A 23,982-nucleotide genomic window follows, 5' to 3' on the forward strand; every position below is an offset into this window, starting at 1 on the left:
GAATTAAAAGTGTGTATCCAAGCCACCTATTCTATAAATGCTGCGTGCCTCACAAAGAGCCACACAGGCCTTCCCTCAAGAGTTTATAATTTAATTGTGCAGAGACGATACAAGGAATTCATCAAAGATATGAATAATATTGTAACTCATTGAACTGTGGCCACAGGGTAAGTTCTCTTAGGAATATTTAGAGAGAGGTGGATATTGGTGTGTTATTCTCTTCCCCTATAACTTTGAACTAATCTCTCTCTGGCACCTTGACTTGCCATCATAACTGGCTGCCTTTTACTCCTTGATGAAACAGTCTTCTTTGAAGTTAGAATGTACTTGGAAAAAGGTAATCCTTGGGAAGATACTGATCTTTATTACCAACTTTATTAAAACAGGTTACTTGGTCTGAGGCCATTTTTCTCCATGTATGAATATTCTGCATTTTCTGGACCTGTCCAGTTTCATATATTTTGCCTCATTATCCTCATAGGTACATATATATTTGTCAGTTCATTTATCCAGTTTTTGTTTTCAGGACTGAGGGACAGAAAGATAGAAAGGTTACCTCAGTATTTTCCTTTGTAAGCAACCATCGTAGAATGTTAGAGGGCATAAAATACACTCATAAATATGTGTGCAGTGAAACCAAAGTGTGAAGAAAGTGTCAGGTATTCGGAGGAGGAAAATAATTTGTAAAATAATGTTTTGTTTTATTTGGCTCTTGTACTTATTTACGGTGCTACTTAAATGTGTGTTAAACTAGCCCCTCTTGACTCAGCTCCACACTTAAAAGGACAGAGTGGTTTGGATGCTTGTCCAGGATCTGGAAAGAGCCCATCTTGCTGGGAAGGAAATGAATGTGAGCTTTGAGGCAGTCTAACCACCCAGCTTTTTGCATTTCTACTCCCCAAAAAATGTTAAAAAAAAAAAAAAAAAGGCAAGTTATTCTTGAAACTGTAGTATAGACATTGCATTGAACATGGAGTTTTCTTACTACAACTTCATCTGGGGTTTGTTGAATGTGTAGTCCATTTATTTAATGCCATATCTTGTGTAAATTTTCTTGTCGAGAATAGCTGGAGACTTTGAGCTGGGTGCCTAGTTCTGTTTTCTGGGAGGCAACATGGATCGTTTTGCAGACATCATCAAGAGCTTTAAAAGAGAATCGGGGGATGCAAGTTCTTTGGCTTATTACAAAGCTTCCTGTGGTTCTGGGCCCAAGGTGTGACATACATTTCCTGCTAATTGCTTCTCTTAAGAAGCATGGGCTTGGCTGTTCCTTTTGAGGAAAACCTTAATAAACCTTCCCATTTTAAGCAGTGATGTGACTCTTATTTTGAGCTGTTTTCAATGCGTTTTTTTATGCTTAACCAAATGCAGGTTCTTGAGCCCACTTTTAATCATGTGAAAAGTTCTTGTAGGGCTTACAAAACAGAACAAGGCATGATCCTTATAAGCCTATCAGCAAATATTTATTGGGCCTCTACTGTATGCCAGGTGCTGATCTGCATGTTGGGGATACATCAGGGAATAATACAAACCAAAATCCCTTCCCTCGTGGCGTTTCTGGCAGGTGTGGGGGGGGTGGCGGGCAGTATGTGTGATGAGTACTATGGAGAAGAGTTACGCAGCGTAAAGGGACAGGAGTGCTGGGCAAAGGGAATGTGGTGGTAGTGGTTCTCAGGTTTAGGTTTCACTAAAGTTGCTCTTGCATAATTATTTGAAATGTGCAGCCCATACACCTGCCTGGGGGAAAGAATGGCCTTCCATGCAGTGGGAAGGGTCTGCAGATGCCTTAAGGTGGACATATGCCTGGCATGTAGGAAGATCAGCAAGGAGGCCAATGTGGCTGAAGCAGAGGGAGCAAGGAGGAGAGTAATAGGAGATAACAGGTAGTGGGATTGGGTGGGGGGCAGATTTCCTTCAGCATTTACTGAGTGGAATCCATGCACAGGATTTTTGGCAGAAGATACAACATGATCTGACTCAACCTACCATCAGGAATACTATTTGAGGATAGCTTATAGAGGGCCCAGGATGGAAACAGAGAGGCCAGAAAGGAGACTTGAATAATCAAACATGAGAGTGGAGCCAACAGAAAATACTGACAGAGAGAGAGAGGAGTCAAAGATGACTCCAAGATTTCTGGCCAGTAACGTAGTGAAGATTATGACAGAAGCAGGTTTGGAAGGGGAATAGGGAAGGGGTCAGGATTTCGATTTTGAACATACTAAGTGAGAAGTGTGTCAGATTCTAGAGTTGTACAATAGGTGGTTGGATATAAGTCTGGAATTCAGAGGAAGAGGGCTGGGCAGGAGACTTACATTTAATATTTAAGAACTGAGTAGGATCACTAGGGTTGAGTATAGACAGAAGAGATCCAAGGACTTTGTCATCAGGTTGAGAGATGACATTTAGCAAAGGAGAACACAGAGGTCACTGGTGACCTTGATGGGCTGCCAGTGGAGTGGTGGGGCACAGTGTCTGGAGTAGGTGTAGGAGAAAATGGGAAGAAAGACAATGGAGATGTCAAGCGTGGATTACTCTTAAGATGGATGTAACAGTGCCTGTTTTTGTGCTAATGGGAGTGGTCCACTGAGGAGGCACACAAGTGAAGAAGCTGACCCAGATAGGAGCATGGGCAGGCATAGCGGCAGAAGGGAAACAGTATGTGGTTTAGAAACTGGTAGGTCACAAAGAACTAATAAAAAGTACTGTAAAGAAGTTTTAAGCAAAGTAACAGGAGACAGAAGAGACAGATGCTTTTTGTTCTAGGAGATCTGAAATACTTCAAGAGAGAGGAGTTTGAACCAGGCTTTAAAGGGTGGAATTTTCAACAGGTGTTACGTGCAGATTTCAGGAAAAAGCAAGTGCAGAAAACAGGAACCAGGAGTGATCTGGTTTCAGTTGGTGTGAATGTGGAAGGAAGAGGCTGGAACCATATCATGACAGGCCTTGAAACAAGAAGTCAGCAACTAGTAGGTTGAGCTAAGCAAATAACAAGCGTATAGCGTTATCTGGGTGAGACTTGGAGAGGGCAGGGATGGGGAGATTTCAGAAGTGAAGAGGGTGGCAATTATGGGGTTATAAGGCTTACTCCCTCCCCATGGATTCTAGTGGTCTCCCCAGTCTTCATTTCCCACTTCATTCTCCCTCTTTCTCTAATGACGGTGATCTCTGAGGCATATAGTTGTAATCATTCCCAAGCAAAAGCTCCATTTAGAAGGGAACCAGCATTAACACTTTGGCACTCAAAGATGTTGGAGAGGACTGAAGAGAAACGTCTCCTGTTTTTGCTCTGCATTCCTCCGCTTCACTTGACATAATTCTCCCCTCGGACCCTTTGGTACCTACTGGGCGTGTAGTGAATATTAGTTCGACCTTCATACCCTGCCAAGTTTTCCTTTCTTTACTGTTCCTTCACAGCGGCAAACAGCAGCACTTCAGGCTTTTCCCTTCCCTGGGGATCTACCATTTGGATGGAGAAGGCTAGGGGGAAGGCTCTTCTCCTTAATCCACCCCTATTCAGTAGGTGTCAACTTTCTCACCAAGATGCCATCATTCAGGCCTTCCCTTGTGGGCGAAAGGAAGCCACAAGCCACACTTCTGTAGCCTCCTGTCCACCTTGCCCGTCTCATCACTGGTGTCTCTCCAGTTGGATGGGTTGGGGAGTTTGAAGGAGCCACCAGGATTACGGGGCTGTTAAGCATGCAGTCTTGCATTATGGAGAGTAAGACTGGGAATTTGGGTCTAGGCACTGGGCCCTGCCTGCCTTCCCTGGGAGGCGATACATTTAATGCAGAAGTTTAAAGAAGATATTTGATCCCTGTGTTCCCTGTAGTGTTCTAAAGCCAAGACCTGGGCTTGGAATTCTTTGGGCCTTTGAAATCACTTATGTAATACCTACCCCTTATTTTCTAGAATGTAAATTGACCTATTTGAACAGATGCTTGGAACCTCAGATCGGGGATAGTAAGGCCTGCTTGAGTCAGTCTGCCCGGTGATCCCTGTGGTACGGAGCACGCTCCCCAGGTGCATCCCTCGGCAGTGCCTGTGGGAAGCCTTGCGTGACTGCTCGGGGGCTGTCCGGGACAAAGTGACCAGCCTTGGCACTTCTGCTCGAGGAGCAGAGTCTGTGCAGGGATTTCAGTTGCTGTACTTAACACCGTTTGGAGGAATCTCTCTGTTGCCTCTTCTTGCTTTAAAAAAAAATTGTTATGCCTGATACCCTCCCCTTTCCCACCACTTCTACACAAATGACTGATACGCGTGCTGCCTTGCTGGCGGCTCAGCCCCTGGGAGACAATGTCTGGAGTGTGGCCAGTAGTGGGACTGGAGGTAGGGAAGGCGCTGAACACCCAACTCTCCACTTCCTTCCCCCTTGCCCCACCCTGACCCTCCACAATCACAATGAGGGAAGGAGAATCTAGCAGACTCGATGTCCCCAGTAGGGGTGGGGATCCCTGGCAGAACAGGTTAAGAAAAACTCCTAGGCTAGGGTAAGCCTGGGGCCAGATGTTGGTGCCAAAAAGGACAAGGAGATGAGCCAGGTCAGGAAGACCTGTGCAGAGGGAGCAAGTAGAAGGAGAAAATTAGAAGCTGGGGTAAAAGCCATGTCCTCCAGGATGGAAAGTGGGAGCCACCGGGATTGAGCAGGCATGGGAGAGAAGTGGCTGTGGTCATTAGCAGGGCCTGAGCTCTGGGCAGCCGGATGACAGCACGCCAGGGGCAGGGAGCTGGGTGGGAGGGTGAGGGCCAGGGCTCCCCGGACAGCCTGCGTTACAATAGAACTGGCCCGGGAAGCTAGGGTGGAGACGCCAAGACAACAGGCCAGGGACAGAGGGCACCACACAGCAGCTTGGAGAGGGGGCTTGGAATGGAGAGTTTGCTCTCTTGAAAGTGATGTTGGTCCCAGCTCCCCTCTCCTGGGGAGTGGAGTGAGAAGTGAGCCTGGGGAGGCAGCTGAGGGGCCCTGACTGCTGGTCTTGCCTAAGCAGGAGACGCACGAGGTCGCTCTGAGGAGTGAAGGTCACATTCATAGCCCTGTGCTGGAGATACAGGAATGGTGGGGGAGGGGTTGCTACCCTGGAGGTGCTCACAATCTAGGGTGACTTACAAAATAAGTCCTGTGGTTGGGTACAGGCACAGATAAAGCCTCTGGGGAGGGCTTCTCAGAGGAGATGCCCTTCAAACTGCAGAGTGAAAGATGAGTGACAAGTCAGCCAGTCTGAGGCAGTGGGGAAAGGGCAATGCAAAGACGTAGAGGCGTAAAAAAGCCCAAGCTTGGAGCAAAGTGCTCACCCCCCTGGAGTGTCAAGTGGCGGGGGAGAAGTGCCCAGAAATAAGGCTGAGCAAGTCTGTTGGGGTCTGTTGGGAAGGACTGGATCTCCAGACACCCACGGAAGACAGGCCAAATGAGGATGAAGTCACAGGATCCCGAAGACTCTTCCTTCACCTCCTCTGTCCTCCCAGAGCCCAGGCAGCATTTCCTTGCAGCTTCAGGCTCTAGCCTCCGGTCAGCAGGGGGAGGTGAGGAAGGGGGCTGAGGGAGAGGCACAGGAGGAAGGGGAAAGCGGCCAGGGGAGTAACATGTGCAGAGCGGGGGAGACAAGAAAACAGAACCTGATTCTTCCCTTGGGTGGGGACACCCTTCCCCGAAAACCAGGTGGCATCTGCTGTGCCTGAACCACCCACCCTGGCCAGTGGGAGGAACTTGGGAGCAGGGCAGAGAGCCCAGAGCTGGGTCGTGGTTGGCAGAGGGCGGAGGTGCAGAGCACGCAGGAGGTAATTTTTGGCGGTGATTCCTAGGTCCCTGGAACAGGGCAGTCATCTTGAGGGACGGGGCCCGTATGGGGAATGAGTTCTGTGGAGTGGAAGCCAGGGAGTGTGGCAGCTGCGGCCTGAGACCTGGTGGAGAGTCAGAGATCCAGCTCCTTCCTCCACCCAGGGCCTGGCCTGGCCAAGATGCTGGGAAAAGTGTGAGGGGCAGTCATGGCCCCTGGTCAGATGATTCTTGCCCCAAGTGCTGTGTTGAGGAATAGGTGCCCAAGAAGGGCTCCCTCCCTTTTTGTTCCTTGGAGGCCTCTCTCTGACCAGTAACACAAAGATGCTTTCAGGGAGCGATGGGGGTGGGGCCATTTAGGGGGCAGGAAGAAAGAGGAGGACTCCAGTGGGGGATAAGAATGTGGACTGTATTTTAGGGACATCGGCAAGGCTGACTTAATTGTGATGCCCTCGCGTACCTGTGTGTGTTTGTGCGTGTGCTAGGATTTCGGGGTGTACATCTGGGGCTTGGAGGTGACGGGTGGAGGGATGTGTCGGGACTGACTGAAGGACACAGGGAGAGGAGCAGGAAGTAAGTCCTCTGTCAGCCTCAGAGGGAATCTGGGAGAGAGGTTTCATCATCCTATTTGATTTAAAGGTTGGGTGGAGGAAGCACAGGGGAGGCAGGGAACATCCTAGTAACAGCAGGAAAGAGGTGACTGCAGGCTGAAGTCCTGTGCCCCTGCTCTGTACCCCCAGCGTCTGCTAGGCCCCTCTAGACATTGCCCTTCCTCTGGCGGCACCAGCCTGCGCCTCTCATGAGGGGCAGGATTCACGGAAGCCTCCCTCCCACACCGTCCAGAGGGAGTGGATTCTCGGAGGGCACAATGGCATCTTTAGACCATTAACCCCCCCGGGTGGCTGGGGGGAGGGAGGGGAGGAGAGCTGTGGGGCCTGGCGGGGACTCTAGCACCTAAGGCCTTGAAGAGCAGAGACCATCAGAACTTGGCCCGTTCACCTCTCTAGTCCCTGCCAGGAACGCGAGGGCCCTGAGGGTTGACTGTGGGGGAGAGCTGGGGGGCGGGGGTGGGGGGGAGGCTCCCTAGAGCACATCTTCAGGCCGTGGGGGGTCTTCAGGCACCATTTCTGAGCTCAGCCTGGGCTGCTGCCCCTCTGTACCCAGCCCCCTACACACACACATCCTTCCCTGGAAAAGTGTCAACGGTTTGCCATTTGGCAAATAGCCGGTCTGGGTACTATTTTTACAGTGTACAAAAACACGTTCACACTTATTGTCTTCTCTGATCCTTGTTACAATTCTGCGAGGTAATAGGGCCAGAAGAGGAGACCAAGGCTCAGCGAAAGCTGTTGTTTATCTTTCAGCATTCTTACGGTCAGCGCCCGAAGTGACGTTTGCTCATCCGACAGATGCGGAGCGTCTGCTGGGTTCTAGACCCTGAGGTGCCATGCCCTTCACGCCGCACAGCAGCCGTGCACGTTCACCGTTTCTCACCGAGAACAGTGAGGCTCAGGGAGGTGAAGCCACCCGCTCAAGCTCACACAGCGACGAGGAGATGGGTCTCCTCTCCTGTTTGACGCTCATGGCAGAAGTGCTGTAACTGCCCTGGCTTGGGAAGTCACCTGGGGGGGACGGAAAGCCAGAGACAGGCCCCTGCTCCCCAGAGAGACAGGCTGTGCTTCTGCTTTTACAGAGGCCCTGCAGGAGATGTTGCTGTGATTCGGCAAAGACGAAGGTGCCCCCTTTCCCACAGGGCTCGGGGAACAGGGGCATGGGGTGGGGACAGGGCTGAACCAGGTCTCTAGCCCTCAGGGCAAGTTTGAGTTCAGATCTCAACCTGAGGGGTGGTGCAGGGGGAGTGCTTGAGGGAGAGGGACCCTCTGGGAAAGAGGGGTCTCATGGCTGAAGGGATGGGAAGAGAAATGAAGGCGACCAGGCAGGCCCTCCAGCCACACCCCACAGGGACTCCTCTAGCTCCTACTTGTGGTCAGGGATCATCTATAGACACACTCTGGCCTCAGGGCCACAGAGAAGCAGGTGGGGCCCTGAGCAGATGCCTGGGCCCATCAGGGGACCCCTGTACCTGCCAGGGAAGTGGGCCAGGTGTGAGGCGGGCCCCATGCCAGGGAGAGTATTAAATGAGCTTCCAGCTTATTTGCATGTCCTAATTAACCATAAAATGAGCCCCAGGGGCAGCATTAAGCTGTCAGTTTCTCTCCTCTTCCTTCTACTACTTCCCCTGACACACGGCACCCCACCCCTACATTCTTATACTGCTGAGGCTCCATGCGTTCCCACTCACCTCTCCCCTCCGTGTCAGTAAAATACAGTCTCCATCACTTCCCTGGCAGGAGCCCACGGGGAAGGGCGAAGGGGAAATACAATGGGGCGGCGGGTGGGGGGGACATAAATCGGCCCTAATCTTTCATCAGCAAAGCGTTGATGGGGCACTACATCAGCCCTGTCAAGACCTGGGCACAATTCCGCCACCGGCAGCCAGCATTCCGTTTATTCTCCATGCGTGGATAATGCGGGGAGGACGGGTTTTGTTGTTGTTCCTCTTGACTTGGCTTTGGAGTAAATATGGACCGTTTGTGGGGTGGTGTGAAAAGCACCAGCCTGCAAGTCAGCTGGAACTGTTTCAAGCCCAGCTCTGGCACTGGGACCCTGGGCAAGTTGCTCAATGTCTCTGAGCCTCTCCAGGTAAAGTAAGGGTAACAGCAGCCACTTCCAGAATGTGGTGAGAAGGAAATAAGAGCACGAAGACGACAGTGCCCAACACCTGTGAATTTAGTGGCCGCAAAGGTCACTAACTGTTTTGTTCTGGCCCAAGTTAAAGTGAGTTTTCATTCCCTTGGATCCCTTCTGGCTAACTGATGGGTTAAGAGTTGCTTCTTTCTTCCTACGGGCCCCTTGAGTCAGGAACTGGGTCCGTCATTGCTCTGTTCTTAGTTCCTATCGCAATGCCTGGCACGGGGAGGTGTTCAGAAAGTTTTGTTCAGTTGGTCTGAATCGCAACGACTGGTCCACAAAACCGATGCGTCACAGATGAACGGCCAAGAGGTGACTTGGTTTCCTGTAGGACCATTCCTGACGTGCAGCTGCTGCCTTCTTGAATAACTGATGGATAGCTTCTCCCCAACCCAGCAGCCCCTGGCTCCCTCCTCTCAGGACTCAGCGAATCAGTATGTGGAAACTTCACACACACATCCTACACGTGTGTGCACGTACACATCACCTCCACCACCCAAGGCAGCCACAGGCAATGTGCCTTCACCCAGGATGGATTTCAGATTTCTGTGGGGAGACAAAGGATGGGCAGGGGCTTGCTCCCCCAGAAAGGGCTAGCTGGGTTGGCAAACTCCAGGGAGGAGAGAGGAAAGGACAGGGGTTTTGGAGCCAGACATCCCTTGGTTTCAAATCCTGGTTCTTTCATCTGCTAGTAACCTAATACGGGCAGCTTACATGACCCCTAAGAGCCTCCACTGAATTACCAGGTATTAACAATACCTCCTAGGGTCATTTTGAAGCTTGAAAGACATGTGCACGCTGCCTGGCAAACAGCCAGCGCTAAAAAAAAAAAAAAAGAATTAAGCACCTTTCCTCTTGTAGTTTCTGCCACCAAAACCTAAACATCTACCATTTGACTGCTTGCGAATTTGAGGGTGACCCCAACCACTTCCCAACTAGAGCGGTGGGGTTGCTCATTCTAAGCCCCTTCCTTCCATCTCTGCCCCCCGCCCCCGCCACCCCAGGGGTCCAGGATGCAGGAAGAGCCTTTCTTGTTATTTTTCCTCTACAATTTGCTATTAAATACTCTGAGGGCAGGAAGGCGGCTTGCCTCTAATTGCAGCTGTCACCCTCCATCAGGCCGAGGGGAGTTCAGCCAGGAGGAGGTGAGGGAGGAGAAAGGGAGTGCCCTCCTGGGCAGGCTCAGCCCAAACAGGGACCCACATTGTCTTTTCCCAGCCGGTGGGCGTTCCCTGCCAGAGTGGGAGGGGCGGCAGGCAGGCCCTGGATCTGGCAGCATCCTTTCTGGGCCACGTGCCCAGCGTGGCTTTAGGTGCAGCCAGCCACGGGTGCTGGAGCTGAGCTGCTGCTCCTCCGCCCTGGATTGTTCTAGATGAGGTGGGAACATCGGCCGAAGGAATTTAAAAATGAGTGCGTATTTCTTCTTGGCTCGCCTGGGCCTCACTGGTGAATGTACATGTTCTTGGGCCCTGGGTGGGGGTTCTGAGCAGGAGACTGGGAGAGGGGGAAGTGTGTGTGATTCCAGGGCCTGGCACCTGCTCTCCAGTCAGCCCCTGCACACGGCCTGTTCTTGGACAGGTAGCACATCCAGGCTTGCTTCCTCATCTGGAAAATGCGAATAATACCTGCCTTTCTTGCCCATTTGCAAAAGAGATCATGGATATGGAAAGGCTTTCAAATATTTAACACGCAATACAAATAGTAGCTCTCCTCTCATGTGCTTTTGGAAAGGCACGGGGCTTCCCCAAGCACTCCTTATACACATACTCCTTATTCAGACGTTTCTCAGGGTCCAGGGATGGGCTGAAATCTCAAAGGCAACAGAAGGGGGTGGGGTGGGAATTTGCCTCTCTGCTCCCACTCCCAGGGGGGCCAGGCTTTAATACGTGTGCCTGGAGCAGCGCTTTGCCAAGGAAGCAAACAGTTATGAGGCTGGGGACACAAGAGACAAGGTCTTTATTGGCAGCATCTCTGGGGAACCAGAGGCCCCAGTGCTCAATCCATGCAGAATTGCTCAACTGAGATCTTTGGGGGATGTCAGTGAGGGAAAGTCAGAAGGATTTCCTGGTCTCCTCCCCCTGCCCCTCTCCTGCTGTCCCCTCTAGCCCCAAAGCTACACACACACACACACACACACACACACACACACACACACACACACACACACACACACACACACACACACACACTCTCTCTCTCTCTGTCCAGGAACTCACCTCCCCCACCAGTCAGCCCCTGCCACAGCCTCTCCCAACTACAGGCCTGTCAGCTCTGCTCCAGACCCTCTTGCTTCTTCTCCCTCCGTTCTCTGGGGGAGGGACTTGGAGTTAGGCTTTTGAAAGCCATACCACCCGCCCAGCTCTCTCCCAAGGGCGCAGCCCTGGGACCTGGCCCTTTTGGGTCAGTCAAATTTCTGTCTTTAAGATTCAGACCCAAACAGCTGTGTTAATATCGAAGCCAGAGGGTGAGGATTCCAGGGCCTTGGGGCAGCTGGTGGAAGGATTCTCCCCTCCTCCGGGCTCCGAGCTGCCTGGGAAGGGGCAACGTCCAGAGCCCTTGGAATGGCTCCGCTTCTTGACCTTCTGCAAGCGTCCGGCTCGGGGCTCGGAGGCCGTGGGTGTCACCCAGCCTGGTTTCTCCTTCAGCAGCCGGTCGCGGTCAGGCCGCACACTGCGCAAGAACTTCCTAAAGATGTTTGCTGTTAGGGCAAACCTGCGGCCCAGCTCCCGCGGCGGGCCCCTCCCTCCTTTGGGGTCTCCAGCCTCCCCGATCTCACCCTTCTCCCCACCCTTTTCCAGCTCCGGCAAGTCCAGCCAGTTGCCCACCAAGTCCGCAAAAACGTTGTCACCTAACACCAGAGGCTGTCGATTCCGGCCCCGGGACATCAACGTGGAGGTCCAGTCATCAGGTTCCACCAGCTCTGGCCCCTGCTGGGCACAGCTCTGGTGCCCTGGCAGCTGTGTCCTGGGCGGGGGAGCCAGAGCCCTCCCACACACACTCCTATGAGATGCAAACGTGGCGCTGCCGCCAAGAGAAGGTTGGCTGGAGGTGGAGCAGGCTGCGGGCCTGGCAGGACCTCTGCCACCCTCCCACTGAGGGGGCTCAAGATGTGTCCGGGGGCTTTCAGGGCAGCCTGGGGCAGGACCCGCTCCAGAGATGTCCAGCTGCTCCAGGGCCGTCTGCACCTGCAGGAGCTTCAGTTCTTGCAGCGCCCCCATCATGCAATTCATCTGATCCTGCAAGCCGTCACCCACCTCCTTCATGGACATCTGCAGGGGAGAGAGCACAGGGCCCGTGAGCCAGGGGGAAGGGCTGCTCCCCAAACCCACACCTCCAGGGTCATTCCAGCCTGCCACGGACCCTGCCTCCGTGCAGCCTAGGACAGTAGAGATAAGGGCTGGGAGAGTAGGGATTTTAACATGGATATGGCTAGATAAAGGACATAATATTAACGGCAGCTGACTTGCTAAGACAGGCACCGTCCTAAGCCACATATATGTACACATATATGCATATGTATAAATTAATCTATATTTACCCTCCCCGACTACTCGATGAGGTAGTAAGTATTACTGCTCCTATTTTACAGACAAGGAAACTGAGGCACGTAAGTAACTTGCTCAAGATTACACAGGTAGGAAGAGGTTGGGCTGAGATCAGTCTGAGGGTACAGGAAGTTCCCGTGGCCCTCTGTGTCCTTGGTGCCTGTGCCCTCTTTCCCTGGGCCTCCCTGAGATGGGCAGGAGGATAACAATTCAGGAGCAGTTATTGTGTAACAGGAGTTGAGCTAAGTATTCTGTGCACATCATCTCCTTTCATCTTTATATAACCCTAGGAGGTTGGTATTATAATTCTCATGTTAACAGATGAGTGAACTGCGGTGGGGCTGAAGACTTGCCAAAGGTCGCACAGCTCAGGTTGATGGGATTCAAACACAGGACATCTCCCTCCAAATGCTAGAGTCCTAACCACCAAGTGCTGCATCAGGGTGGCTGGGCAGTGGAGGAGGGTCGAGAGGGACGCCAGGGGAAGAGGAGGAGCTCAGGTTTCCTAAGAGAAAGGGAGGGTGGGCCTGGGGTTTCCTTTCACTGCTATTCACATCTGGCTGGTCAGGACAGAGATGAGGGGCCAGGAAGCTCCTGTTTGCCGAGACCCCGGCTCTGCCCAGCCCTTCTCTCCCTTCCAGCACCTGTCCTCTCTCAGCTGCTCTCAGACTTGGCTCCAGTGCTCTTCCTACCCTCTAGGCCCAATTGGCTCCACTGTCCTAGCCAAGAGTGGGGACACGGGGGGCCCATTCCCCTGCCTCTTTGTGGGTGTCTAAGGCCTGAGTCCCAGGTACCAGCTGGAAGGGACTAAGAGACTGACTTGGGTGAGGGCCGAGTTTGGAGGCTGGTCAGGGGATGCTTCGTCTGATAACATTCACGAGGTTCCAGTCCCCGGGCACAAGCTGCCTTGGTCCTGCCAGCTCCCTCCCCAGATCTGCTCATGTTACAATGGCAAACCTCATGCGAGGGGACCATCTGTTTCTTAAGCCCCCCAGAGCCCCGCAGGGATCATCTTACCTCCCAGCCTTGTCCTAAGGCACAGAGCTAAGCTCACAGGGTGGAGGGGTGGAGGGACTGGGAGGGCAGGCACAGAGGCTCTGCAGGGCTGAGCTGGCAGCCGACCCTCTCAGGCTTCGGGGTCAGACCCTCCCCTGCCAACCCCCGGCTTTGGTGGAGGTTAGGGGCCAGCCCAGGCTCTCCTGTAGCTGTGCTAACGGACAGTTGGAGGACTGATGGGCCCTGAGGGCAAGGAGGCTTTGCTGAGTGTAGGACTGCCCTTCCCCAAGGAGGAGCACGCGATGGTTCGGGGCCTGACAGCCGGGGTTTGCCAGGCTGCTGGGCAAGTGTGCTCCATCTGAGTGGCAGCAGCAGCAAGAGACAGAGCCTGTGCGGTGGCCACGCTTGCTGGTGGCCCCCTGCTATGACCCCTTGGCTTTCACCTTCCTGACCCCTTCCCTTTGGAGGCAGCTCAGCCACAACTGGAAGACCCAGAGCAGAGTCAGGAGACGCTAAGCCCCCAGCCAGACTCCTCAAGGTCCCTTCCCAGCAAACTGCTGCTCTGACTCTCCTATTTCTGACCTCTCCCTCATACCACTCGCCACAACCCAGAACCTCAGGGTCATAGTTGGCTTTGCTACCCCACTGCCCGTTCCTGACCCCAGATGCTGCACACCTGCCTTTCCAGCCCCTGCAATGCTACAGAAGCCTCCTTGCAGGCCTTCTGGCCGTCACATCAGTCTTCCCAACACACACCTCCAACACGGTCACTCGCCCCTCAGAAGCATAATCTACTGCCATATACACCCCACGCTCCCATCAGAGCTTCTTCTGTGATACTTAAAACGCTCTTGCCTGTCGTCCTGCTACTCACAGGTTCTCCGTGTGTTTGAGTGCTGGGTCACTCATGAAACATTCATTGAGCATCTACTTCTTGGGGGCAGGGACCGAGATCTACACATCATTGTGTTGCCCCAGAACCCAGCTAGCACCTCTGCACTTACCATTTATCCATAAAACATACACTGAGTACCACTGAGTACCCCGAATCACCACCCAGATTGCTTGCTACCCTCAGACAGGAAGTCACTACCCAGGGAGAGAAGAGTCAGGGATGTTTCTCAGGGTTTCATTTCGCCAAGAGGCACGGAGTCGGAGCTTGCAGGCTTCCTTCCAGAAGGCTAAACACAGTCCAGGTCAGAGGCAGTGGGAGGAATGAAATGACCCCATTCAATCTCTTCCAGTATGGAAAAATCCTTAAGAAATAATGCTGACATTTTGTGCCTTTTTCCAGTGAGAATGAATGTGTGGGTATGTATGAATTCAGGGCTGCCCATAAAACAGAGGCCCCATTTAAGTAAATAAGAGCTGAAATTACAGCCTTATGGAAAACGATAGTGTATTGGTTAAGATCTTGGGTTCTGGAGACAAACGGAACAAGGTTCAAATCCCAGGTCTACCATGTAATAGCTGTGTAATCTGGGCAGGCTATTTAAATTCTGTTTTTTAATTTCTCCTTTTTTTGTTGCTGTTTTTTTTTTTTTCGTTTTGTTGTTGTTTTGGGGGGTTTTTTTGCTGCACTGCGTGGCTTGCTGGATCTTAGTTCCCCAACCGGGGACTGAATCTGGGCTGCTGCAGTGAAAGATCTGGGTCCTAATCACTGGACCGCCAGGGAATTCCCAATGTCTCCATTCTTTAAAACAGGAAGAAGAGCTCCTGCCTGGCCCAGCTCTGGACAGATGAGCTGAGGTAAGGTGTGTTTAATGTGTGGCCTACAGGTGAATTTTGGCTGTTATCTTAATTTAAGACTTCCTAGGAACTTCTAGAACGTTCCTTCCTCAGGGAGCCCGAGCACACCGTAGTGACAGGATTCTGTTCATCTGTCTGGTCTGATCAAGGAGAACCATCTCACCCGGTCCCACCCCAGCCCCACACAGAGGAAGAAGAGGGGAAGGAAAGGGAAGCCTCCCATCCTCCTGCCCACTGTGCAGCCAGATTCGCTCAGCCGGCCACAGAGTGCTGACCCTGGAGGGCAAGAAGGCAGCCGTGAGGGGGCTCAGGATGGAAGACGGCAGCCCAAGTGTGGGAAACGGAGAGGCCGGGGCAACGGGGAGGCAGGAGCATCAGCTGCGGCCCGATCGAGAGGCAAGCCCCAGGGGAGTGATGTCACCCAAGGAGAAAGGGCCGGAGGGCAGGCTGCTGTCTTCCCCAGAGCGTGGGACCTGCTCACATCCCAGGGTTTCTCTTGCCGAAGAGAGAGAAGACAGAGCAGCATGGGGTGGGCGCAAAGGAGAGGGGCCAAATCAGAGAAAATCCTGAGCCAGAAATGAACACTCAATTCCAGTCTCCAGGCTGTAGGTGCCAAGCTCCTCTCTGGCCTCCCAGTGCCTCAGAGCCTCAGGACAGGGGCCAAATCATACCCAACTTGCCCTCAGTGCTCAGGTGGAAAAGTCACAAGAAGGTCTAATTAGGTTTGATTAGTCTGAGTGGGAATGGCTTTAACAGCCACTCCCCTCTTCCTCCACCCCAGCTCACACACACTCACACACACTTGTACACACGTGTGCACACGCTGCACAGAGCTAGCCTGCTCCACCACCAAGCACGCCGGCGGTAAGCGTATCCTAGGGACGGCTGTGCGAATCCTCTCTGAGAAAGGTCTCACCACCCTCCTTGCATCCGTACCACCCCACCGTCCATCTCCCGCCCCCAGCACCTCCTGGGCCTCCAAATGTCTCATTCTAAAAATTGTCTTCCTGTCAAACTTTAGTCTCTCCCTCTGCAGTCTAAACCAGCCCCTGGCTTCCTCCCTGTGGTAGAGCTGGATATCCCCCGGGCACCCTCCTAGGGTCTGCAAAGAGCTCCATGCTGTCTTGTGGAGCCCTGGCGCACTCCAGCTGACTAACTCCGCCACTCGACGCGGGGCGGATTCACCAACCTTTCGTGTTCTGGGTTCTGACTGTAAAATGACAACGCCTCACATGTGTGTAGCACTCGCTCTGTCCTCCACATACACTTGTCTGATCCCCACAATGACTCCATGAGGCTGATGAGGCAGCTGGAGTTATATCCCCACTTCATGGATTAGGAAACGAGGGATCTGAGAGGTTCATTTTCTCCCTCAGTGTTTCCCAAACACGCTTCCCTAGACTTTCCTTCATGATTTCACCGTATCTATATATGACCGAGTCTCCTATTTAGTACTTTACTTAAATCTGTTTATATAAGTAAATGTGTTTACATGGAAACATATGAAATGTATATCACTTGCCACAAACAGATGGTAACTCACTCTATCTATTTATCTATCTACCTATCTATCTACCTATCTATCTATCATCTACCTAAAACTAAGTTTTTCATCTGAGCATCGCCTGATGTCATCTTGAGCACCTACGGTGGAAACACATCTATTGCCTGAGGTTCTGAGATGGATTAGTGGGAAGACTGGGACCCCACGCCCGGCCCTCTTACTCCAGGCCAGTGAGCTTTCCATGTCATCATAATTCCTGACTTTTCAGCCTCATGGGATTGTCGTGAGAAGAAACCGGGAGAGTCCGTGGGACGTGCGAGGGCAATTATCATCACACAGGGAGGAAGAGCGTGCGGTCCTGGAGGGACTCCAAGACCCAACTCCGTTCATGTCCACTGAAGGCGTCTCTTCACCGAGTCATCTGGAGGGGGAAGAGGAACTGCCTGCTTGGGGCTGAAGGGGAAGGCGCTCTGGGAAGCCAAACCCAACCATGCTGGCCCTCCAGCCCTGAGCCCTCAACGGGGTAGTCAGGGGTCAGCTGTCCATGGACAGCTCCCCACCCCCCCTGCCCATCTTGGCACTTGCTGGGCCCTTTGTGGTAGGGGAGGAGTGAGGATGGGAAAATGTGACACCAGCATCCTTGGCAACCTTCCCAAGCCCTCTCCTAGGCCCCTGACTGATCCCACAGCTGTGCCCTCCATCCATCCATCTCACGCCCTCTCCCAGCTCAGCCAGAATCCTTTGACACAGGCTCCAGTTTTGCCCATGGACCTGGCAGTGTGCCCTGCCTCGCTCCCCCCCACCCTCATCACTCACAAGATCCTCACACAGTTCCTTTCAGCCCCTCTGGAAGCTAGAAGGAGGTTCAGGGCCGGAAATGGGAAAAGCCCTGCTTTTGCCAAGTGGCCCATTCTCCAGCTCAGTGAATAGGGACCTTCAGAGCCCCGTGCTCTTGGCTGGAACTCTCAACAGGAAGGTAAAGTGGAAACTGTGCCAAGGGCCGGAGGAGGGAGGAGGGTAAAGAAAGGAGGAAGTGTGAAATGGATGAGCCCACTCTCCCAGCTGAACAACCTACTGGGGGCCATGTGCTCGGGCAAGAGGCAGACAGATGGAGAGAAGGGCCCAGTTGCGCCCATGCAGGGAGCTTGCCTCTCAGCCTCACTTCTCCCCTGTCCAGCTTTATTTATCCCCTCTCCAATGTAGCCAGTCAACCAGACTCCTTGGGCGTCCAAGGAACCTCAAAGAGTTACCTTCTTTTTCTTCTTTCTGGTTCAGGCCTTCATACTCTCTTGCAATAACCTTCTAGCTCACTTCCTGCCTCAATTTCCTCCCTCCCCCCGTCTCCACCCCCTACCACTTCCTAGACGCCAGGGGTCTCTCATCGTGCGCCTCTGCAATGCACATGGAAAACGTCAGACTCTTTCGCATGACATGCAAGCCACCCCTCAAGCCCTGTCTGCTCTCAACAACTCTTTCAGCCTCATCGTGGCCCACTACTTCTCTGCATATACCCTGTGTTCTAGCCAAACTCAAGGGAGTCGTCAAATGTCCCCTCTACACAGTCTTCAAACACCCCCATTACTTCCGTCGCTGCCCCTTTTGGTCATATCACTTTATCATCTGCCTGAAATGCTGTTTTTCTCCTGTTCCCGTCCCTATTTATCCCTTGAGGTCTGGTTCAAATGCTACCTCTTCCATGAAGCCTTCCCTGATCCCCTAGCTGTAGGTAATTCCTCCCTCTCAGAGCACTGAAAGTGTGTCTCTTGTCCAGCATGTACCCTCTATTTCTATACAGGACATTTGCATGCATATACTGGCTTAGAGTGTGAGATCTACAGTAAGACTGGCTGGGTTTCAATCCTAGCTCTGTCACTCACAGGCTCTGTACGTTAGTCAAGTCACTTAACCTCCCCGTGTCTCTCTCTCTTTTTTAAAATTAATTAATTAATTAATTAATTAATTTGGTTGTGCCAGGTATTAGATGTGGCAGGCAGGCTCCTTAGCTGCAACATGTGGTCTCCTTAGTTGAGGCTCAAGGGCTCCCAATTGAGGCTCGCCAGCTCCTTAGTTGTGGCATGCATGTGGGATCTAGTTCACCGACTAGGGATCGAACCCAGGCCCCCTGCACTGGGAGCTCAGAATCTTAACCACTGCGCCACCAAGGAAGTCCCCCCACGTCTCATTTATAAAACGGGAATAATGGAAGTACAACTTCTTAGTGTTGCTTTGGCAATTGACATAATACCTGAGATATCTGGCACATCCATAACTGTTAACATCAATATATGTTGTTATTATCACTCCTACTAAACTGTAAGTTCCCTGAAGGCAGGATCAGTGTCAGTTTATATTTGTAACCACAGTACTAGTACCTAGAAAAGTGCTTTAAACATAGTACGAACTCAACAGGTTTGTTCTGTGAACGAATGACACCTGCACACTAGTCTAATCAGTTCATCACTGCGAGCTTACCAAGTGCTTACGACAGGTCAGGCATCGTGTTATGTGCTAGGGACCTACAGCCGGGGAGTCACTTGACATCATCTTCACAGCAACTGTATAAAGTAGGTATTTTTAAAACCCCATTTTACAGATGAGAAAGCCAAGGCACAGAGGTATCAAGTAATCTGCCAGGGTCACACAGAGCCAGGATTTGAGTTCAAGTTGGCCTGATCCCAAATCCTGTGCTACACACTCTTCCCACTGACTACACCACCCCACACTGTCTAGTCCAAAGTCCTCTTCACCCTAGCTCTAAACATCAAGGGAGACCACATGATGAGATCCTTTGCAGAAGCTTTTTTCTGCCTCAGGAAACTTGCTCTTTTGCCCCAAGAGCTGAAGGCTGTTCCTAATGTACCTCCGCTATCACCTTCTTATCGCCTCCTTATTTTGCCTGTATGCTCTGGTCCTCCCCCATGTACCAGGATCTCCTGAACTTGTGGCCACTAGTGGCTAGATAATTGCCTTCTAGGAACACCAAGTTGTGCTAGAAGGACCTTCCCCAGCCTGAGAGAAGTCCCTCTGCTGCTTCAACATGCCTCAGCTAGGACTGACATTAAAGGAGCTGGCTCCATCAATCTCCTCCTCCTCCAGGAAGGCTTCCCAGACTGGCTGTACTTTACTCAGCCTTTATGCACTCTGTTTGCTCTATGCTGATCTGAAATCATGAGCAACACTCTTGTGAGCATCTTACAACTGCTTCCTCTATGTGCCTGTGTCTCCCGCATTTGTTGGAAGCCCTCAAGGGAGCAGTGTATAAGGAACAGCTGGTCCCAAGGCCTGTGTTCAGGCAGGGCCCCTCTTTGGCTGCTGGAGAGGGGAGAGATATATTCCCTACTGAGTAGTTGCAGCCCTGATCCCCTCATCCTAATGAAGAAGTATGTCAGCTGCTGCTACTCTCCTGCTACATTTCAGCCCTGAAACCAGATCCCTGTCCTCTTTCAAACAGGGGAAAAGGTCCAGTTCTCTAGACATCAACTAATTGAGCCAGGATCCCCGAAGTCTCAGCCTCCCTCCAGTGCTCATTTGTTACAATGCAAATTTTATGCTTTAGTAAATTGGGAAATTCTGCTACTTTGGTTTTCAGGAACAGAGGCTTCCTGTCTAGATTTTCTGGGCCAAGGGCAGGGCCACAGTGCAGGAGAGGAGTGCAGAATACCCTTGACAAAGATAATTTAACAACTTGCTAATGTTTCCTTTTCCAGTGGCTTTAATCCACAGTGTCTGTAAAATGTATGTTTCTTGAAGGGAATTTAATGGCATAAATGAATGCAGACCTTGACTAGTGTTATATGAGTGCCATTCCTGGGCATACACTAACTTAGGGCCAAGCCAAGCAACACACAGTCTTCCTGGGTGGCAGGGAAGATTCTGCCTGGGATGAACACACACACACACACTTCAAGCTCATGACACATACTGACTATAAGCCTTTCCCACCCCACTGCAGACCTCGGGGATAAACAAGCCAACACCTTCCTAACCCAGCCACAACCAAGCTGCATTGAATTCAAACCCCAAAGTCCTTAGAGGAGCCAAAAGGCTGAGCCTGAGCTAACTCAGCTCCACTTTCTCCTTCACTCCAATTGGGAAAACAGAGGCACTGAGATCTGACTCTGCTAGCTAAGCCCTGGGCTGAGGTGTCAGGGAGTGAACGAGACTCCAAACGCTCTGCCTGTCACTCTGCTCTGTCTCCTTTCTGGACAGACTGGCACTGGGGATGGGGCGGAACACCATGGGTGGAGGGAGGGTGCAGAGCTCTCCCATCTGAGTGTCATTCTGGGCCTCAGGCCAGGCATTTGGCTTCCTCTCCAAGAGAGTCAAAGGCTGAAGCTGCTCAGACAAAGGGCCAAATGAAAGCTAATGGGGAGCTGGGTGACTTCAGCCTCTCCCTTCCTCCTCCCGGGGATTGGGGCTCAAGTCCTTGGCAGGAGAGGGTACAAATCAAGACCTGGAGCTCAGCTCAGTGCAGATTCCTATTGCCTTTTTTATTCTCCTGGCATCCGCAGACCGTCTTCCTCCCCTCACCACCTCCCACCTAGGGTGCTGTAAAAAATGCAAATCAGTAGGATTTTGAAATTCAAGTCCATGCCAGGAACACCCACAAACCCTCTATTAAGGCAGATCCTGAGGTGGGCGGTGTGGTCCCAGATTGCAAGCAAAAAAAAGAAGATTCTGTTAGATTCTTTTCTCAACATGACCCTTGGACTTCAGACATTATCTGTGGTGACCTTGACCTTTCTTTCTGTTATTGGACAAATGAATGAGAAAAGTCAGAATTGTGTATGCGTGGGCTGGGGCCAGCCATCCCAAACTCACATGGCAAGCATGAGAAAATGAGTATGGGAAAGGACATGATGGAGACTCTTCTGTCTCTCATCTAAGAAGCATTCATCTGGGTAACATTCCCATCTGAGTGTCACCACAAAGAGGGCTTCAGGAGGAAGTCCCAGAGAAGTGACCATTGACCTGAGAAGGAAGGCCCTGGAGTGGGACAGACAGAAAGTGTGCCTGGACCACTTGACCAGGAAGCATCAATGAGAACACCTGCTGCTACAAGTTCCCCCCTCCCCCCAAGCTGGCCCCTGATACAGCTGCCAAGTTCGCTCCCCAGTGCAGGGAGTGGAGAGTTTGCAGGCAGGAGAGGGAGAGGCTGTCATGGAATCTGGAGAACCATGGGCTGGCACTTTCTGGATCCAGGTCTGCTGTTGTCAGCCTGGGTGCCCCTGGCTCTGAAAAGTAAGAAGAAAGAGGAGGGGAGAAAAGTGAGACCAAAAAGAGGTCGGCTCCAAGAGATACAAACTGAAAGGGACAAAAAGAGGCGGAGGCAAAGCCCCAAGAGAGCCTGGTTGACAGAGACGGCCTTGGGGGTCCAGGTAGGGGGGAAGTGCATAGTATCTGTCAGAATTCTGGAGGTGGAAAGAACAAGATAGGTGGCAGGTGGGAAGAGGTGGGATATTAAATCATTGAGAAGCACTGAGCCCCCCACAACAGTTTCAGCAGGCACCCCTCTCCCAACTTGGGCGATTTCCGCCCCTAAGACGGTGCCACTTCTCGCAGCCCCGGCACCCCGGCCTCTGCACGCTCCCCCCTCACTCCCCAAGCCCAGACCTGACATCTGGCTGGGCCCCCGCTCTCCCGCTCGCGAGCTGCCAGGCGGCTCCGCTCCTCCCGCGCCGGGCCCTCCCCCGCCGGTCCAGCTGCCAGCCCCCTCCCCGCTGGCAGGCAAGCCCGGGCAGACAGCCGGCCGGGCCTGCCCCCGCAGCCGCGCCAGCCCTGCCAAGCCCGGCCGCCGGGGGTGGGGTGGGGGGGGCGGTGCCCGGAGGTGCCAGCTCCCCTCGAGCGAGCAGTCCCCGGCCGCCCTCCTGCCCCGGGCAGGGCCGGGGCCGCGCACCCTCCTCCTCCCGGCGCCCCGCGGCCCCGCCCAGCCCCCGCAGCCCGGCAGCCGCGCGAGTCCCGCTCTTTCCGTGCGGGCGCACGGGTCCCACCGCGTCTCGGGGGCGCCTTCTTTGCTCCCTGGGGGTCTCTGGGCACCTTTCGGTCTGGGCTCGCTTGGCTCTCTCGGCCTCTCTCCCTTGTTCCGGACTGCCTCTCTCTCACACAAGTGTCCGCTGCAAGTTTCCTCCGGCCCCTTTCCCCCAGGACAGGCCCTGTCCTCCGTCTCCGTCTGCTCGCCGCGTCCCCTCCTCTCCTCTCTGGGCCTCCCCGGGCCCGGGCGGAGGCCAGGTACCCGTCGGGGCGGAGCAGCCCTCCCAAGCCCCCGGCGCCCGCTCCGCTCTTACCAGCTCCTGTTTGAGGCGGCGCAAATAGCAGTCCATTTCCCTGCTCTTCTTCCTCCTGCGCCCATTGGCCGGGGTCGACTCCACGAGAGAGTCCCGGGGTGGGAACACCGGTCCCACTGAACGCGCGCTCGGCCGGCTCCCGGCCCGGCTCTCCGCGCCTCTCGCAGCGCGGAACCGAGCCTCTGCTCCCAGGTCGGGACTTGGAGCCGCTTCCCCGTGGCTCTCTGCGCGCGGTCCGCGCTGGGGGCGGAGGGAAAAGTGGCACAGCCTATGAGAATTCAGGGGGGATGCCTTCAGCCAATGAAAAGGGCGCACGGGGGGGGGGGGGGCGCGCGGGCTGGGCGGCCGTGGGTGGACCGTGGGGCGGGTGTGTGCGCCAGGCAAGGGCCTCCGCTCCTGGGGGGCTGGCACGGGGGACACCGACCTGGTCCTGACCGGCGCGGCGGAGGGTATCGTGACGCCAGACTGTACCGACGTCCCGCAGCAAAGCACGTGAGAGAGCCCCGTCTTACGGATGGGCACTGGGCAGCGGTCTCGGAAGAAGCTGAGAGCCTCAGTGTCAACCCTGTTTCCCAAACTCCGATCAGAAAAAGAACACTCTCCACCCCAAATGCCACTCGGCAGCTCTTTTGAATTCTGAGGCGTTCAAAGAAGTGGATTCTGGAAGTGTGGGTCTACCTCACCTCCTAGTGTGGGATCCTCCCAGTCCACTCCTCACCCCTGGAGCGGAGGAGCCGCCGCTGGGTCCCTTCGCGTGTTTAACACGAAGCAATGGAGGCTCTATGGTACTCCCGGCTAGGTTATCGGTTTGCGGATACTGAATAAGACAGGCGAAGTCTCTGGTCTCGAGAACGTACATGGGGTGGCGGAAGGGAATGGGATAAGACAAACAGGTTTTAAAATATATATATAGACATCGTAATTTCAGGTAATGATTCTTTATGAAAACATAAAATAGGGTAGTGGGATGGGGGCTGCTTTCAATAGAGTGGGCGGGGGTGGAGGAGCAGAACTTTCTCTCGCCCAGCACTCCGGCGGCGTCAGTTATCCTAATTCTCGTTCTGGCTGCTTGCGAAGCTCTGGGTAAGGTCGGGGAAGGGAGAGGGGAATCAAAGATGCTAAGACTATTTAACAGACGCTTCCCAAGCACCGGAGGTGTTGCGAGCTCCAGCCAGGCCCTGGGCGTTGGAGTTGAGGCAGATGGATCCGAAAGGGGCCACAGGCCTGCACGGGCGCTCCTCGCAGCTGAGCCCAGGACCCTCAACGCCGGCATCCGCTCGCGTCGGGGCTGCGGTTCCCACCCGGTGCCCAGGCGCCCGGCCACCCGACCCGGCTCGCGGGGCTGGGGCGCTGTTACAGGGCGCGAGAGTAATTAGCGCA

The 23,982-nt window shown here is 53.4% G+C and overlaps 1 protein-coding gene across 1 annotated transcript; it reads right to left on the reverse strand.

Annotated features, from left to right (window-relative positions):
- Positions 1 to 10,465: 10,465 nt before the first annotated feature.
- Positions 10,466 to 22,721, reverse strand: INKA2 (inka box actin regulator 2). Its single transcript, XM_057746693.1, has 3 exons — positions 22,603 to 22,721; positions 16,540 to 16,739; positions 10,466 to 11,793 (listed from the first exon to the last, which is right to left on the reverse strand). The coding sequence occupies exons 2-3, from the start codon at positions 16,648 to 16,650 to the stop codon at positions 10,951 to 10,953; spliced, it is 954 nt and encodes a 317-aa protein (XP_057602676.1). The 5' UTR covers positions 16,651 to 16,739; positions 22,603 to 22,721; the 3' UTR covers positions 10,466 to 10,950.
- Between the last annotated feature and the right edge of the window lie 1,261 nt (positions 22,722 to 23,982).

This window comes from Hippopotamus amphibius, chromosome 1, assembly GCF_030028045.1.
Source record: "Hippopotamus amphibius kiboko isolate mHipAmp2 chromosome 1, mHipAmp2.hap2, whole genome shotgun sequence".
Classification (NCBI taxonomy): Eukaryota; Metazoa; Chordata; class Mammalia; order Artiodactyla; family Hippopotamidae; genus Hippopotamus; species Hippopotamus amphibius.

Coding starts and splice junctions, on each gene's coding strand:
- INKA2 (XM_057746693.1), bottom strand. CDS start 16,650: ATGATAATTGCCCTCGCACGTCCCACGGACTCTCCCGGTTTCTTCTCA. Junction 11,794..16,539: donor GGAAAGCTCACTGGCCTGGA/GTAAGAGGGCCG, acceptor TCTCCCCTGCAG/ATGTCCATGAAGGAGGTGGG.